The 18,598-nt window shown below is 38.2% G+C and overlaps 3 protein-coding genes across 4 annotated transcripts in view; 1 reads left to right on the forward strand and 2 right to left on the reverse strand.

Annotated features, from left to right (window-relative positions):
- Positions 1-6,021: 6,021 nt before the first annotated feature.
- On the reverse strand, positions 6,022-10,122 carry mettl6 (methyltransferase 6, methylcytidine). 2 transcript variants are annotated; one of them, XM_063486646.1, is made up of 5 exons: positions 9,690-10,122; positions 9,058-9,192; positions 8,570-8,698; positions 8,148-8,289; positions 6,022-7,857 (listed from the first exon to the last, which is right to left on the reverse strand). In XM_063486646.1, the coding sequence occupies exons 1-5, from the start codon at positions 9,972-9,974 to the stop codon at positions 7,715-7,717; spliced, it is 834 nt and encodes a 277-aa protein (XP_063342716.1). In that variant the 5' UTR covers positions 9,975-10,122; the 3' UTR covers positions 6,022-7,714. The 2 variants fall into 2 exon arrangements, with proteins under 2 accessions (XP_063342716.1, XP_063342715.1); XM_063486645.1 differs by having other exon boundaries at positions 6,026-7,857; positions 8,570-8,740.
- Positions 10,123-10,379: 257 nt separating this feature from the next.
- Positions 10,380-16,944, forward strand: eaf1 (ELL associated factor 1). Its single transcript, XM_063487174.1, has 6 exons — positions 10,380-10,639; positions 11,013-11,107; positions 11,955-12,091; positions 12,262-12,434; positions 12,711-12,932; positions 13,103-16,944. Exons 1-6 carry the CDS (start codon positions 10,537-10,539, stop codon positions 13,150-13,152), a joined length of 780 nt encoding a protein of 259 aa, XP_063343244.1. The 5' UTR covers positions 10,380-10,536; the 3' UTR covers positions 13,153-16,944.
- Positions 16,945-17,056: 112 nt separating this feature from the next.
- bmper (BMP binding endothelial regulator) overlaps positions 17,057-18,598 on the reverse strand; it is a 30,944-nt gene continuing 29,402 nt past the window's right edge. Inside the window, exon 16 of the mRNA XM_063484915.1 lies at positions 17,057-18,323. Coding sequence (XP_063340985.1) covers positions 18,142-18,323 — 182 coding nt within the window. The 3' untranslated portion in view covers positions 17,057-18,141. The remainder of the gene's footprint in view (positions 18,324-18,598) is intronic.

Here is an 18,598-nt window from a genome sequence, read left to right on the forward strand (position 1 = left end):
GGCTGCTTTAGCAGTATGGATTGGGTCATATCCATTTACAATGTGAAGTGCTGTCTGACACTGTACACTACTTCTATCAACAATTTGCTTGAAATCATGAGTTGTTCTATTTCTTCCCCACACCTTTCTCTTCCATTAGTCTGGTGCAAGTTATTCTTGGTTTCAACTGACTTAGAGTTCAGTCTTTGCAGTGCGATCCCCAGTGAAAAAATAAAAACAAAACAATGAGTCACAATTAAGATGGTGCAGGGATTAAAAAATAAATAAACAAACAGTCCACCTTGGGTTTGGGTAAGGTTCTTAAGAAAATTAAATGAAATTAAAATATTCAAATACATTTTTACATACGGTAATGAGGCTGTTATATCATACACCGGGTTATCTGTAACAACACAGGCAGGGGCAAGACTGAATTTTAACTGTAGTGCTCAGTAAAAGTGAAAGCTGCATTCAAGGCAACAAAAAAGTGTTTTTTCAACAAGGCGCAAAGGGAAGCAGTAGGTTTGTGGTGGTCAGAAGGAATGCAGATACCCACACATAGCTGAGAACAGAGTTGCATATCCTCCACCCACGCATCTGCAAACACACTCACACATTGCAGCCAGTGGTGTTCATGCATCTTATGTGAAACCTATAACCTAGTCTGCCATTTGTGCTGTGGCCCTCGTGTTCATCTTTGGTGATTCCTGCTGTTGTATCTTATCTACAATGTCATGGTTCACTGGCTTTGCAGTGGTGCTGTTGATGACTTTTTCGCTGTTGTTTGCTCAGGAGACAGGTTAGTAAACAATTTTTAATTTTTTTCTCTATATTTTATTTTCTTGATAGTGGATGGTGTCATCGCCAGAAAATCTATCTCAGTAAAACTATACATGATACGTCATTTCTAATTATACTCATACATTAAGCCAAGAAAATCATCTAAATATAAAAAGATGTATGTAGAAATATCCGTGGCAGTATAACCTTGTTACAATCAAATGTGTGTTAATAACAGCTAGTAGTCTGACCATTAACCGTACTTGAAAGTGAGGCTTAAAGGTTTTGGGAATAATAGAAAATGTTACAATATGTGAAATATTTATTCTAATCTTTTCACTGACTTAATACCAAAGAGGCATCACTCATAAACATAAAACCTGAGTGTATCACTGCTTACAACATAATATTGACATTCAGTATTTGACATCACAGATACATTTATACTAACCTTTTGTTTTTACACTGGATTTAAAAAGTGACCAGAACAAAGTGAGGGGTAACAAAGAAGATAACTGGCGATGTCTGAAACCCCCCCAAAAAACTCTATGTGTCAGTATAATATAATAGGCATTAAGGGGTTACAGAATGCAATGCACAGGTCAGATCTCTTTTTTTCACGTAATTAAATGCAGTATCTTATCCATCAACCTCTTTTGACCAAGTTGACTTTAGTTTACACAACTTAGCAGTGTCTCCAGCCCAGTAAACCGAGACTCCAGCGTATAGCGGCTGACTGAATTTGGTTTGGACTTTGTGAAGGAGAATCATTTCTTCAGAAATACCGTAGAATGACAGCGTACCGGCCCTGTGATCCAGGAACACCCCAATTTTGGGCATCTGAGAGCCTGAGAGTAAAGTTTTCATATTGTTATGTCTGAAATAGTAATTAAAGTCAAAACATCCTAATGCCCAAGACTTGTCGTTGTTTCCAAATCCACTCTCATTCCCAGTTCTGCTAATGTCCTTGTATGCAACAGCTACTAAAATTCCCCCACCGCTTCTCTCAACCTCCTAGTAACAACGTCCAGTCAGACTCTCTTTGCTTAGGCCTTGAAGCCAGAGAGTGAATCTATCTCGGTGACAGTCATATATTTGCTTTTCTCTCATCACTGTTGCTTTTGTGTTGCCTTCAGATATTGATATCCACGGGTTGACAGTTTGGGGATCCAACGTGATTTTACGAGAATATTGTAGGAATTCTTCTCTTGTCTCTGGCTCTGGGATTGGCAGTAAAACATCCACTTCAGTCACTTTTAGTGAGATTTTTGGCCACTCCTCATTAAGAACATTTTCCAGCTTACCTCTGATCTCTGACAAAGCCACTGTCACATGCTCAAAGTACAGGGGAGGATGGACATCTGAGCTGGGCAAGTCTGTGGACTCACTTAAATGTGACAGTGAAGGGTAATTTAGTAGAAACTGGATGTGGTCATCAGTATTTGAGAGCAGCTCTAGTTCCGCATCCTTCACCCACAACTCAGCAATTTCCTGCTCCAGTTTCTCCTTTAACTCTGTAACTTGATTAACTTCAGCTTTCTGCCGGGATCTGATTTGTTCGTTTAAAGCAAAGCTCATTTTCTCAACAAGATGAACTAGTTCTGTGAAGATCTTTTTGCTGTCTTTCACTATTTTATCTGCAGAGAAATTGATGGCCCCAATCTCCACCCGAAGAACTTTCTTATAAGGGTGTGATAGTCAGCTTACACAACATTCCAGTAAGAGGAGTGGTTTATTAGAAGAGGAAGTGTGCTTCGAGTCCTTATTTGCTCAGGGAAAGTTGCATGACCTCATAAGTCTTTGCAGTGGTAGCAGAAAAAAAAATATGGCTAGATATCAGAAATGATAGCCTTTTCACAGATAGTTTCACTTTTCTTGATTTCTTTCTGTTAGAAAAAGTAAGCAGTTCAAGGAAGAATGAAATATAACCACAATTTATCTGACAATTACTGATCTGTTATTTTGTTTTCAGTTTATTATCTAGTTGGATATTTAGTTTTCTTCATGGGACAAGAGCAAATCTTCAGAAAGCTTGAGCTCTCAACTAACAAGAAGTCTCATAAAATCAGTCATAAAATTATGAAGAAAACCTCAACTTCTGGTTTTTACTCTTCCTGTGAAAACATAACCAATAAAATTTTGATTAGTAATCTTTAAAACTGCAGATAGCAATAGACAAAAACCATGCACTGTTTGATTGACAAAGCACAGCAGTGAGTAAACTTCCAGACAGCTGTCAGGAAATTTAACCTGCCACAACATTGGTGGTGTTGTTTTTGAACGTGTCCTAACCTATAATGTCCTGGTAATGAGAAGCAGTAGCTCTGGGGCTCACAAAAAGGCCCTTCAGAGAGTTAATATAACTGCAGAGAAAACAACACACACACATACCTGCTCCAAAAAATATCATAACATCCTGCTGTCTCTGGAAAGCAACAAACATCATAAAAGACCCATCACACCCGGTTTACCATCTCTTTGAACAACTCCCATTGGGCAGATGATAATTTAACACACACCAGTAGCACTGACTTGAAGTGACTCAAAAATGATTTGGGAATTCAATTTATTTTCATGAAGTGAGATATTAACACTGTTTTTTTATGTTCTAGATAATTTAGAAGTCCGCTACCTACAGAAGAGATTCACTCCGTCTATAGGCTCATCAGTCACACTAACTTGTGAGGCACATTATGACTTCGAATCGTGTGGTGTGGTGCATGTTGTGTGGCATGATGTCACCAGTGGAAGTGTTGAGCTAATTAACCCCAAAAAGTACTTCACAACAGTGAGTGAGACAATCTCTGAAGGGAAAAGACGCAGACTGGTTGTGACAGAGATCCTCAACGTGACACCAAAGGACACCGGAACCTTTCAGTGCAAGGCTACATGTACAGCAAGTGGAGAGACAGCCATGGGCCATTTTATCACTGTTGATGTCAAAGGTATTTTCATGATCAGAGTCACTAAATATGCTATTATCAAAAATTAGAGGATTGTCGTTTTTGAACTTTGAGTATAACAATCTACTCCTCAGTACAGCTTTGTATTTGAGGAGTTGAAATATTTGTATTTTTTTAACTTTGTGGGAAGGTGGGGAGATAAACTCACTTTCTACCACATATGGAATTGATGTCTTATTCTGCTGTTCTGTCTGTTCTTTTACAGATCAGTGACTGAAGCAGCTGGTTTTTTGGGATGGATACTTTGATAAATATTGTTCAAAAAGCATTTCAAGAACAACACCTCTTTGCTCTGTTTTGACTGAATGAAGTAAACGGATCAAAAATATTTTTCACCATTTTTATATCACAGCAACAAGTGATTTTTTTTTTACAAGTTTAATGTTTCATCATAGAGTATAACTGCTTTAGTTGCATATTAAATATTTATCATATAACTATGACTCCTCTGTCTGTAATCTCTTTAATATACAGTAGTAGTAGTCGTCCCAAAGCAGCTACTTTTTATTTTAATTGTGTCATTTATAATAGGGGAGGCTCATATTATAATACAAATCAATTTTACTATGCATATATTAGGTTGTATTTTACTGGTGCTGTGAATTTTGGACTAATGTAAGTGAACATTAAAAATACATTGAGAAAGAATAAAGAAATATGTTGCTAAACTGACCAAAATAAATGCACTTCTTTTTGGATATCAGATTCTGTCATCATTGCCAGAATAATTTGGTGTGGAAAATGAAATCAAAATAAAAAAAAAATGCAGTTTGGAAGAACAAATTAACAACAATCAAATGTTAAAATTGCACCTGAAAGCCATGCTGTGCACACACGTTAAAAGTGAAAGCAGAGAAGGAAAGAAAACCCAGGAAGCTGCAATGAGGAGAGATTCAGTGGAACAAACAGACCTTTAAGTACGTGCTGGTTTGACTGTGTCAGTGCAGTAGCTGGTTGCAAAAAAGGTGTGAAAAGCCACAGCAACCATCACCAGGTAAAAAAAAATATCAAGGTTGGAACTTGCCTCTATCTCTCAGACCACAATGTCATCATCCAAATTCATACTCACAGTTTTATTTATTTTTTAAAACCACACACTAGAGAGCACGTAGCCAAGGCAGAAATAATTAACCTGAATTGGGATATATGATGATTAATAAATCATAAAGAAAGAAAATGTAATAAAAAAATAACACTCAACAATACAAATAAAATATAGCAGAAATACTAATAAAACATTAATTTGTCCAACAGAATTAGTTAGTTGTATTTACTCTGACTGATCACAGTCATTCAAAGCATTCATCATATATTATTTAATGACTGTAAAAAAAAGCCCATAACAACCAAGAATGAACTTGTACTGCTTTTAGCGTAGATCACTGGTAAACGTGCAGACATGAGCATCTTTAACTGTCTTGGCGCTTTCATTTCTCACTTTACTAGTAGAAAGCTGTAGAAGCCAAACCACGGGACAGGAAACTGTATCTGCTGCAGTGTACTCCTTTGAAGTCAGTCTTAAAGCGGCATGCATGGTCAGATTAAATAGGGCACCTCGCTTAACATATCACCACATCTCACTGTTCACGATTTTCAAAATTTTAAGGGGTCACTGAGCAGTTAAGTCACGAAAATATTCATTACATAGAACTGAAGCGAATGGCAATTTCTCAGGAATGAAACTAATTTTAATTTCGTTACATTTTTGGTAACCACAACTTTTCTTCCAGAACCACAGTAAACGTTTTCAGAATCAGAATATTACATTATGTTCTTTAATTAATGACAAAATCTCCATGAACGTAATCTACTACTAGTCCAGCTTTACTACTTAGCAAATTATGAAATTACTGTCATGAAAATGAAGTTTGAGTTCCAACTAAATAGAGAAAGACTGTTTACATAAAAAGAAAAAATTAATTGATCTTTAGAGTTCGTATGACAATATTTGTTCATGTTTAAAAACATACATGAACTGTTTAAACAATATAGCCCACTTTACTAGCTTTACTAGCTCAATATATTCCAAGATTGAATTATGTTTTAATATAAATATTTATTATTTTAATCTTTACCCACATCCCATTCACTCAAATAATTGTCATTTTGGATTATTTTATTTGACTCCATTGAATTTTACAGGGATTTATGCAATTTTGATACTCATTGTGATTTCTAAAGTCACCCAAAATCTTTTACTTTTCACCCATGGGTGCCATATAAAATGGTCCTCATATAAAATCTGAAAATGGTAATTTCATATCTGTGACATGAAACACTGTGATGCCAATAAATTGCACTGTGTCAAACACCAAATTACATTTCTGTGTTGAGAGGCACAACAAACCTTTAATGTGTTCTAAACTAGGAAAGTCAGTGGGCGACACAGTTGCTGAACAGGAAGCCACATTTAGCGCATGTTGCAAGTTGCTTGACAGGCCCTAAACAGATTCACCACAGTGGTCTTTTTTAGCAGAATGTACTGTACGATGAAGGCAAACATACATGAATGGAACTGCATTCACATATAAAAGCTCTTATATTTGTTGTTAAATCGAAACAACAGCAAACATGTTGATCTTGGGGAGCAGCTTATGGTAATGTAGTAAGGGCAGTTCTCTTTTAGGACTTTGTGTGTCACAGTTGAGAACCTTGATAGCTTTGTGCTCATACTGCTTACAGGTGTTTATGCTTCAAAAGAACTTTTCCAGTGCGATCAGTGTTAATTTTTTTATCAACTAAATTGTTTAATATGGAGTTCTCCAAATGGGTACGAGGAAGAAAAAATAAAATAATTTTCCTGTCATAAATTTTTTTGTTATTGTGTTTTCTCCATTAAATAGATTTTTAATTTATACATTTTTAGTAGGGGCAGCACGGTGGCACGGTGGTTAGCACTGTTGCCGCACAGCAAGAAGGTCCTGAGTTCAATTCCAACATCAGGCCGGGGTCTTTCTGTGTGGAGTTTGCATGTTCTCCCCGTGTTTGCGTGGGTTCCCTCCGGGTACTCCGGCTTCCTCCCACCGTCCAAAGACATGCACCTTGTGGGGATAGGTTAATTGGATAATCCAAATTGCCACTAGGTGTGAATGTGAGTGTGAATGGTTGTCTGTCCCTGTGTGTTGGCCCTGTGACAGACTGGCGACCTAGATTATTTAATTATCTATGTTGTATTTATGCTTTGGACAATGTGGATGTCTTAGAGTTTGGCTTCCTAGTAGCCTTAAAGGTTTCTTCTCTGTTTCTATACAATGAACATGAATGAACACAAGGAAGACATTTTCATTTAGTCGTCTGAAGGAAATTTAGTTTTTTTTTTTTTTTTTAAAGGCTCAAGATTTAGTATGTTTATTCTTAAAAGTCAGGATATCCATGCATCCACCACAGGGATTCATGGCCCATAAAATGTGAACCATAAACAGAATGAGAGACTTTGCTTTTTCATCCTCAAAAATTGTTTAAAATTTCACATAAAAAAGTGGGAAATTATAAAACACAGATTACCATGTCCTCTCACAGTAAAAATATTCAAATACATTTATTAAAAAAATACATTTTTAAATGATGACTTGAACTCAATATTAGGGGAAAGAAGGGCAAGAAAGTCATAACTAACAATCAAAATACTGGTTTATATTTAAAGTGTTTCTCAGAACTGTATCACAAACTGTGAAAGTTTTTACAAAAATATGTGACTTCAAACTGTTCACACTTTAACAACCATGTTTAATGCCTTTTCTTTTACCTGAAAAAAATCCAATCCAATCCCTTTAGATGTTGCCAGCAGAGCTTTTCTCGGAGCCTTCCTCAGGTGGTTTGGTCAGCAGATAGCAGGTGTACATACTGCTATGTTACCTGTGATGGCCCAATTTCCATTCTGGTAAAGTTTTGGCAAATATTTCCCTCACCTTTTACTGTCCAGTTTTTATCTGACATTGCAGTACTATGTTTTGCCAAACCTCTGTAGATCTGTGAGACGACAAACGCAAAGTTCAGCTCTCTGTTTTCATAAATTTGCTCTGCAGGAACACTCTGGGTACACAAAGTCCCTCCTTCTTGTTGACAGTCTCTCTAAGAACATAGTCGTTAGCAACGCACTTGAAGCCCGTCTTCTCAAACAGCTCAGCCAGGATCTCTGAGGGCAGTTATAAAAAGAAAAAAAAAGGTTTAGAGATTTTCTGATGTGTCATAAAAAGATGAAATGCATAAATTGAGCCTTCTCTACTTGAAAAAGTTATGTTAACAAAGTGTGACCTAGGAAGGAGAGGTCAATGTTCTTGCACATGAATGTGTTGATATTCTGAAATAAAAGGTGTGAATCCTCAATTCACACATTTCTAAACCGGTAATATATATCTATCTAATTATACAGCTAAGCTAAGTTAGTATCAACACAAATTAACTTTCTTAGAATAAATTACTGACCTTTAGAGAAAAAGTAGGACCTAGTTCCATCTTGGCGTACATAGAAGTTCTCTCCCAGTTTATTTCCAGGTTTAAATCGGAGCATGGCATGGTCATAAAGTCCGTAGTCCCTGAAGAGGACAAATCCTCCAGGCTTCAGCACCTTAAGATCACATGCAAATCACATTAAACTATTTCAATCTGACTAATGTGGCATATTAAAAGCATATCTTGACATTAACCACCAAATACATCATCAGATTAAAGGCTTCTTTCAATCAAACCTATATTTTAATCCACATTACGAGTACAGAAAGCAAGTGCTTGTGTAGTTTCAGTAGGAGAGAACTCTCCCACCTATCATAACATTTCATTTAAACTTTACAAGCTGTTGGGAGTACAGACTTGTACTAAATCTATCCACACGCCATCTCTGCTCTCACCCTACTAATGTTCTCCAAAACCAGCTTCATTTTGTCAGGATGGACAGCTGACAGGACGAAGATGAGTGTGATGACATCCACACTGCTTTCTGGCACATTTTCCATCAGGTCATCTTTAGTTAAATCACACTGGAAGGCACAACAGCGGTCAGGGCAGTACAGAGGGTTTTGCTGTTAACACCAAGAAAACAAAGGAAAGAATTTTATTGACAAAATTAAGTGTTTTTCTTTTTCTCTTTATGTTGATTTCAAGAGAAGAAATTCTGAAGTCCCTCACATTTTTCTCTAACATGGGAGCTCAAAATCAAAATACTGTCAGCTTGTCCACTACAGCAGCTAACTATATATCCCATGTATCTAAAGCATATTTTAGGGATCCTTCAGTAAGCAGTAGGAAAATATTGAGATTGTATTGGTTAGTTCTCAGGTTAAAATGTCTGAATCCATTGAATGTAAAGTAGTATTACAGCTGCACAAATGGAGCTTACTCTGACAAATTCAACAGCTCGTGGTGAGAAGTCACAGGCATAAACAAAGATGTTGAGGTCATCCTCGAGCAGAGGGAAGATGCAGTTTCCAACACCACAGCCTGCCTCCAGCAGCACCAACTTCTGCGACTCAAACTGCAAGCCAGATGGAACAAAGACAAATTAAAAATAGACACAAACACAAGGTATTAGTCTGCTCATGTCTCTCAACTGAGCTCAATAATTTTTAATAGTGAAACTCCAACAACTCACTTAAAAACTTTTACAATATCCTTTATGCTAAATTACTTTTGAAAGTTGCAAGCTTTGTGTTTTAACTGACCTCTAAATATCAGCTTTACAGAAAATCATTGACTTTATTAGGTGGTAATTGAGTAACATGAGAAACTACACAGCTGATAATCTCAAGTCATGTCCTGTGAAGCCTCAATTTTTCTTTGAATTGCCATGTAAGTGGAGTTTAGCAGGGTGTCCATTGTACACATTAAAATCAGTACATTTTTGATCTATTTCACACAATACCACATGCATGTCAGTCATACAACTCAAATATTTCAAAACAGACAGATGTTATATTTAATATCCTGTAAAAGTGCCTCCTCTGGTGTCATCTGTTTCAAATATTTCCTCACCTCTCGGCATGCCTTGAGCTCTTCAAATTCCCTGGTGGTCCAGTGTCTATCCTTGAAGAAATTCGTTGTGTTTCTTTTGTAAAACAAGTCCCAGTTTTTCTGCGCTTCTTTCTCCAGCTTCATCTGTTTGAAGTCAGACACCAGAGCCCGCTCACCGTTCAGTCTTTCCTGCTCTTCCAGAGTTAAAATCCTGGCAGTTTTCGCTTGGTCTTTCGACTCCTCTTCTTTTCCAGGATCTGTACAGTTAATATCACCACTGAAAATCCCACTTTCTGACAATGCCATGATAAACTGCCCCAAAGTGTCTCCACCTTCTGTTTATAATCGTTTATGTAAAATAGACTTTTCAAACATGCTAACCCCAATTAACTGATTACGAGTTTTATTTTAAAACAAATTCGAGGGTAGCCGTACTTTTTCCACATTTAATGCATCCATGTTGTCCGTTAACTAAATTATGCCGTGTAGTCTTTACTACTTAATTCCGTTTCTCATCGAGTGGCGTGTTTTCTATAATTACTCGTTACTGACTAAATTAAAGCACTGAAAATATTTTCATAATTTATTTTGTAGTGAAATGCGTTGTTTGTTTTTTGAAAAATCTTTTACTTTAATGAAAACAGGTGAAGTTGCTAACACAGCCCGCTTTCGGCGATATTTGAGAGCCGGACCAAAAGCGGAAAAGGCGTGGCCACGTGATGTTTTGCTAACTGTTAGCCACAGCAAGCTAACTTTGTGTTGTAGTTGGCATCTTATTTTGATCCTGCTCAACTTGCCAGATTGCTCTCGGCTCTTCGTGGGATTTGACCTAAATGCGAGTTTTAGCAGCAATTAAAACAACGGAGCCATGAACGGGAGCACGAATCCGCTGTTGGACAAAGAGGAGCATGTTTTGAAGCTCGGAGAAAGCTTTGAGAAGAGGCCAAAGTCTTCCTTTCACACCATCAGATGTAAGTGGGACAGACTGCGCGATGTGTTAAATAAAACTTTGGCACCATTCAAAGCGCACTGTTAGATTACTGTTGTGTCAGACTCTCTTTCTCACATGGACGGAGAGGCTGTGTCTTACACAGTCTGTGTATGGGTAACTATATGGAGAAAACAATTTAAGTAATTATTTGTTGCAAATGGTGTGGCAGCATTATACACAATGAATTTTATCTTTTTACTCCCCATTCTCAGGTTTTAAGTCTGGGTTTATCGGCTCATAATTTTTCAATATTTGTTTAAGAGACTTAATAAAATGTTTATGTATTTAGAATTACCTACATACAATGTCTCCTAAAGCACCTGATTAAATTATCTGTTGTATCTCCTTTTCAGATGACTTCAAACCAGCATCGATTGACACAAGCTGTGAGGGAGAGCTTCAAGTTGGGAAAGGAGATGAAGTTACCATAACACTACCTCATATTCCAGTAAGACTGCATTTTTTTTTTAAACACTGGCTTCATTTTTTGCTCCTTTCAGTCCAGTCTTTGTATCTGACCATTTCCAGAGGCAATTTGTTTCTACATTGCTAGTATTTTATGCCAGTCAATTTATAACAGATTGCCTGGCATAAAATACCATAACATTTGCACCAATCAGGTGATTCCCAAAGAGCTATTAGGTGTATACTTGGCATATCTCAGCATGGTTTGCAGGGAGTCCTTAGAAAATTAGTTGAAAAGTGAACATTTAGAAGATAAAAGAATAAGCGGTAGGCCTAAAAAAAATAACCCCAAAAAACTACAATCTACATCAGATGAACAAAATCTGAAAGTTGTGTCCTTAAGAACAAGTTGTGGATTGACCTGGACCTCAACGTTATTGAAGCAGTGTGAGATTATTTTAACAGAACAAAACAAAAGGCAGCCAACATCCAAAAAGAGCTTTGAATGTCCTTCAGGAAGCATGGAGAACTATTCCTGGAGGCCACTTGAAGAAATTACAAGAAAGCTTACTTAAGAGAGTTCCGGCTGTGTTGAGGAATAACAGTGGTCATACCAAATACTGATTTTTCAAGCTTGTTTGATTATATTATGTTTTTACCTTAGATACTACATTTGTATTTATGTTTGCACATTTAGAAATCCAGTATCTAAGGTAAAAACAGACTTTGTACAATCAAAGCAATTCAAACTGAAGTCAGTGAGTCAGTCACACCAGGAATAAGCACTGTATAATGATACCTTCTTGCACTGTTTTAATGTAATAGGGTCTGGCAAAATTAGCCAAGACTGTCCATATTTAGTCCATACATTTGCGTTTTTTTTCTTTCAGGGTTCTACCCCTCCCATGACAGTATTCAAAGGAAACAAGCGGCCATACCAGAAGGACTGTGTGCTCATCATTAACCACGACACCGGGGAGTTTGTACTGGAGAAACTGAGCAGCAGCATCCAGGTCAAGAAAACTAGGTGAGAAATCAGTGATTACAAAATTAAGGTGGGAAGTTCAGGCTGGCTTCTATGTTACTCTTAAATAAATCCAGGTGAAATCCCATCTGTTGTGTGTGTGTGTGTGTGTGTGTGTGTGTGTGTGTGTGTGTGTGTGTGTGTGTGTGTGTGTGTGTGTGTGTGTTTTACAGGGCAGAGGGCAGCAGTAAGATCCAGGCCCGGATTGAGCAGCAGTCACTTCGGTCCAGCCAGCCCACCTCTCAGTTTAGGGCCCCCACTAAACCCGGGGCTGGGATCAAAACCTCTCCTTCCCCATCTAAGGACAACCCCTCCCCAGAGCCTCAGCTCGATGACATCAAGAGAGGTAAGGAAGGTGATACACGGCCACAGCTCATAATAGAAGAGATGGTTTTCCTGGCATAACTATAGTTTATGATTAACATCACAAATAACATATTCTATATTAAACATATGTTATTTGTGATGTTAATCCCTTAATAAAGTTTTTTTCCTTAAACACACCTAAGTATCACATAGTTCTGAATAAATATTAGGACATTACAATTTGTTATAAACAATTTTTCAGTAAATGCTGAATGTCTTTGTGTTAACTGTGGCGATTCCCTGCTGTTCTTAACAGAGCTCCGAGCAGAGGTGGAGGTGATAGAGCAGATGAGCAGCAGCGGCAGCAGCAGCTCCTCAGACTCGGGCAGCGCCTCAGGGAGCGGCGATGACAGCAGCAGCAGCGACGGTGAGCTCGAGACCCCCCGACCCCTCAGCCAGACGTCACCCAGCCGCCACCCCATGGCCAACGGAGGACCTGACCGGCAGCAGGGGAACAACCAGCTCATGAACACACTCCGTGAGTACCTTTGGGTTATACTTAGACTTGGTCAGGTCAAGAGATGGAATGCATGCATGCGTGCATTCGTTTTCTGTGCTGCTGCTAATCTTGCTCATTCACAGCCAGTGACTCTGTGCTACCACACTGCCTTTTTGGTATTATGGTCATTTTTTTTCTGCTCCCCACAGGAAATGACCTTCAGCTCAGCGAGTCAGGCAGTGACAGCGATGACGACTGAGCTCTGCTGGTCAGTCTCTCTGTCCACACTCCTCCTCCTTTCTGCCTGGTTGAATTGTTTCTTTGCTGTGATAGCTGACCCCAGCTGTGTAGGTTGGTTTGACTACATATATTTTTTTTAATTTGCTTTAGTATATCCTGAAAGCTGGCCAGCCTGGAACTTAAGAGTGTATTTTTTATTAGATGTATATCTTGTTTTGTATAGCGAAACTGGAGACAAAGAGAAAAATTCTTCAGAGGTTTGGAAGATTATATATTAGAGTGCACATACATATTTTCTGTACTTAGAGCAGCTAGTTTTATTTACTTGTATCATTAATATTTTTTTTTTCAGTTTTGTCTATGGTTTGGCAAGCAAGATTTTCTGTAGCTGTACGATCATCGCTGTAATATTTGTTTTTTGTTTTCATTTTGCTAAGAGTACAAAAAAAGCAGAATTGCACAGATGATCTGCAAATAGCAACAAAGCAAAGAAAACAAATGACGCAGGTATTTTGTCATCCACTAAGTTTTTGAGGTCATTGTGGAACATGATGCAGAATCAGTATCAGTTGCTGATGCTAACTTTAGTTTGCTGTTTGCTGGTCATTTTTTTTAAGTAGCAACACTACACTCACTAGATGTCACCTTTTAGCAGGTTGAGATTGTGGTTTGCTTATCTACGCTCATGGAAAATTAACAGGGCAACATGCTGCATGTTGTTTTAAAGCTCCAGTTAGTTTGTTTTCTATCCACAAGGGGGCAGAAAAGACTCAACAACGAGCAGAAACTCAGATTGCTGGTATGAATAACATGTAAGTAAGCTATAGAATGTAAGTCTAGTGTTGTAGCTCTCTTTTGATTTGAACTGCCACCCCCCAAAAAATCTCAAACTAATTAGCTGCTCAACTTTCCTCACCAGCTGCGTTTTACTTCCACTGTCTACTCTGTGGTGCCAGACACACAAGCTTTTATTTTTCTAAGCTCATTTATATGAAACAGTAGTTACAAACACATGAATCTGTTAGTGTTTGCTTTTTTTGCTGATGGTCAGAGGAAAATGCAGACTTTAATCCTCCAGTCGGTCTGTGAGGCCATAACTAACAAGTTAATCATATTTGAAAGGAGACGGGTTTATACAAAATTGGCTTATACAAAATTTCTGTCAAGATTAAAATACTAAAATAAAATCAAAGAACCAAATTAAACTCGCTTAAAGGGGGAAACTAATTTGCCCCAGAAGCATGCAATGTGTTAATCATCACTTTCAAGTTTGTTGTATCAGCTATGTATCATTTGCAAACAGAGAACATTTTATTTTTTTGCTCCAGTATTTTCATATAAAACCTATACCATTGTACCATTCCACGCCTTAAAGCATTCTAGCTTGGAAAAAATAAGTGAATGTGTCATTTTCTGAAAATGCCAAAGAGCTGAAATGCCCCTCGTCATGTGCAAGATGTACAGGAATGTTCGCAGTGTAACGCCTTTTCCATGCATTGACTGCAACTCTGAAATGTTTCCAGGCATCGCCTGCAGTGGTTGTATGTGACAATGAAAATCTCTCAGTCAGTCAAACCACAAGTTAAACAGACTTTAACTGGTCAGATCCCTGTTGCACCGTGGTTGTGTGTGCATAGAGCTGGTAATATTAATTTTCTATCATGCTTCCTGCACCCTCTGAACAGGTGCCACACATTGTATAAACTAAACATAGTGTTTCCAGTAGTTAGAACACAAACAGATCTCTTGCTGTGTCCTACATGTGTGAAAATCACTTAACGACGTCAGTGTGTAATTGTACTTTAAATTTTTTTTCTGTAGTTTATGTGTAATTGTGATTTGTATCAGTGATTTTCTTCCAATTTCTGCTAGAGACTGTGAAGATACCGTTTATGATTATGAATGCAGTATAACAAGCCACAGTGTAGAGAAAACCGAGGAGTTTTATTACAGAATGATTAGACTTAAAGGTCACAGTATTTGTTGTTAAAGAAATTTTGACTAATGCAAAATTTTAGGATGAAACGCCAGATGATTGTCATTTTTGAAATTGGTGACAAGTTTTGGGTCATATTTAAAGGAAATTTCCATCAAAGTAATTAAATAGTTACTGTAAGATTAGCACAAGATGTACTTTATTATAATTAGTGTGAAATTTGCCTTGGGCACAAGCGTATGGCGAGACAGAAACAAACATACTTGAACCCATCCATCCATTTTTCTACCCCACTTGTCCAGTTGAGGTTCACAGTGAGCCCATCCTAGCTGTCATAGGACAACAGGCAGAGTACACCGGTGAAGGACTGTTGGAGGGCTAACACATAGAGACAGACAGCCATTCATGCTCACATTAAAACCTACAGTTGGTTTAGAATCACCACTTAATCTGATGAGTATGTTTTTTGGCCATGGGAGGAAGCTGGAGTACCCAGAGAGAACCCGTGCAGGCACAGACATGTGGAGTTTTCCTGTTTAAATGCAATTCTGTTAGAGCTGTATTTAAACTACATGTCTACATAAACATATGTCAGCCATATTTTCAGTCATCTGTGACTTTCGGGGGGGGGGGATTGTAAGGGTCTATTTTAATCAATACAGCTGTCTGCACAGACCCACTTTATGTGACCCAAAGCGTCTTTTTAGGTTCAAGTCTATTTTCTTCTGTTTAATGCTTGCAGCCACAGTAATGTGTGTGGCCCATATACCATACTGTGGTTTGGGAACGAGGTCCTGACATGCTACTTTTTCAAAACCTTTTTGTGTGACTGCATTCATTTGCAGAGGAAGAAACAAGTGTATTCAAATAATCCAGCTGCCCCTTACATACGCATCACTCTCTACAGACGGCTTAAAACTGAACTTTCGTTTACTGAAAAACCACATTTAATATAAGGAACAACTACAGAATGACTTAGTGTATTTTCTGAATCCCGTGTACACACATACAGATGCTGTTAAGCCTCTTCTCAGGACTGTGTGGGAGTGGATGGACCGTGCTCCTTCAACTCCACCCACCACACTCACATTTTGCACCTTTTAATGTTGAACAAACTTTGAAACAGCTGACCTCATGTAATTCCCAGCATAGCACTATCCCATATACAACCTCAGCAGTACAAGGCTTGCAAACTGAAAACATCAACAAGGAGTAGAAAACACATGTAACTGGCATCCCAGTACTTGCATCATTTATTAGACATCAGCTCCAAAAAGATGTGTCAGCTACCAAATGAAAGAGTAAATTTGCTCTAGTTTTCTGCTGTCCTATTCTCCTAAAATGAGAGATTTTACGAGTGGATGTGCAGCATCAACATTTTGATGTTTGACATTGACTCATAGCTACGTTCATGTTGTGGGCAGTGTTCTAAACTGAAGCTAGTCTTTTCTTCATTAACTCACATAACAAAGCAGACATGATTGTGAGTTATAAGACTGTCATACTGTGCAGTACTAGAAAGAGTTACAGTAGCAGGTGAAATGTAAGTATTTCTTCTTAAACAGGGGGAAAATTCACTAACTTCCATGTGTCAGTGTTTTGTTTCTCCACCCGGGCCAGACTGCAGTCATAATTTTTTTTTGCTTTTGAACATTGCTTGAAGTGAAAGAGGGTGGCGAATTGTCAAAGTGAGTGAAACCACTGAAACAGGTGGACACACGTCTAATCCCCTAAAACCTGTACAACCCTGGAGACTCAGTTTTGCTGTTGAATGAACTCTGATGTATTTGGTGCTTTTAGTCTTTCTGTTTTATTTTAGAGATGTGTTCATGTGAAATATGTTTGTATAAATTTGAAGTGTATTAAAGCTGTGCAAATGTATTTTAAAATAGTTTTGCATATTTTTTTCAAGATTTGTGTCTTTTATCTTTAGTGGAGATAAATCTAAGGAGCCACAGATCAACATCCAAGTATGAAATCAGCTTTACTTCATTTTTTTTAACACTGGCTTCTTTTGGGATTTGAACCAGCAGCCGTAATCTCGATTTTTCTCCAGCACTACATAGAGGAAGGACGACAGTCAAAAATGAACTTCGAGAAAAGATTATATTGCTGGTCTTAAATAATTATCGTCAAGTGAAACATATGCTTACACGAACACCTTCAGTTTACTAACCACTACAACCTGTACATTGAGCATAATACAATACAGTACTTAATCCCTGCGATGGTGCAACAGCTGAGTCACATTTGGGCATTTCTCTTCAAACAGTAACAAAAAATACACAACAAATACATAAATAGCTTTTGTTTCCCTTTAAATCATTTATAACACAATTATATTCATGATTCTGGCTCTTGCTACGACATTTCATTTGACTGATATATAAATTAACATCAACAACAAATAATAACAATAATATTAATAATTAGAACAATAATTATATAAAAGCTTGTCTGTCTTTCATATAAATCTGGCTAGCTTACAGTATGAAATGATGGAATAGAGATGATAAGTTCAGTTTTGATATGATGAATCCGAGTTTCTCTTTGACTTTGAATCTCACTATTCTGTTGTTCACTTTAATGTGTTTGCGAGAGAAACTCAGTCGCCATGTTGGCTCTAAGAGGAGTCCGCTGGCCCCAGACTGTTCCCGGAGGGTCTGTGGCAATATGTCGAAGTTCCTGAAATTTGTGAGTTGTAAAATCTCCAAATGCCACTTAAGTTGTCGCTTGAGATTTTAGTTTTTATTCTCCAAAACTGTAATTGGTGGCAACTGGTGTAGTAACAGTGTGACAAAGAGGCGTGAGGAAGTCAGAAATCGAACGCTCCGTGATCAGATGATCATCTGAGTTTCCCTTCAGTACGTCACCATTGGTTGGATCGCTGGCATCTAAGTCACGACAGCGTACTTCCTTGTGAAGTTATGGACCCTGAGTACCTTGTTGCATCTTATCTGTCAACTTGAGACCCTTTAGTGTCTTCCCAAACTCTTCTTTGCTAGTTTGGACCCTTAGTTTTAGTTCAGATAACCCTCCCTAATTCAGTCCCCTTCCCCCGGCTCATAGGGGTCACCGTCCAGGGCATGCTGTGGGTTTGATGCACCGTCCCTGGAACATCACCAGGTTGGCGGGGCAGTGGCAGCCGGCCACGCAGGGCTTACGGCACGGTCCGATCTCATTCCAGTTGTCACAGGTTTTGGTGCAGCCTGGACCGCAGGTGTCGTACACTGCGTCGTGTTTACACTGGGTGGCTGATGAGAGGAAGAAAAGGTAGAAAGGGGGGAAAAAAGTTAGGACTTGATTATGTCAATGTGAGCAGATTCTCAGCAGCTTCTCATTGGAATTAGCTGTTTCTCATGCACTCATACCAAACCCAATGCATGCTATTCATTTTATCAAGGTTGAACGATAATATAATGCAAAAGAGGGAATTTAAGCATACATAAGATAAATCCTTTTCTACTTCTCTAAAAGGGAGTACTATGAACTGGAATGGCAGCTGCAGTAAGTGTCAGGTTTGCTCAGA

This window comes from Pelmatolapia mariae, linkage group LG10_11 (assembly GCF_036321145.2).
Source record: "Pelmatolapia mariae isolate MD_Pm_ZW linkage group LG10_11, Pm_UMD_F_2, whole genome shotgun sequence".
NCBI classification, from domain to species: Eukaryota; Metazoa; Chordata; class Actinopteri; order Cichliformes; family Cichlidae; genus Pelmatolapia; species Pelmatolapia mariae.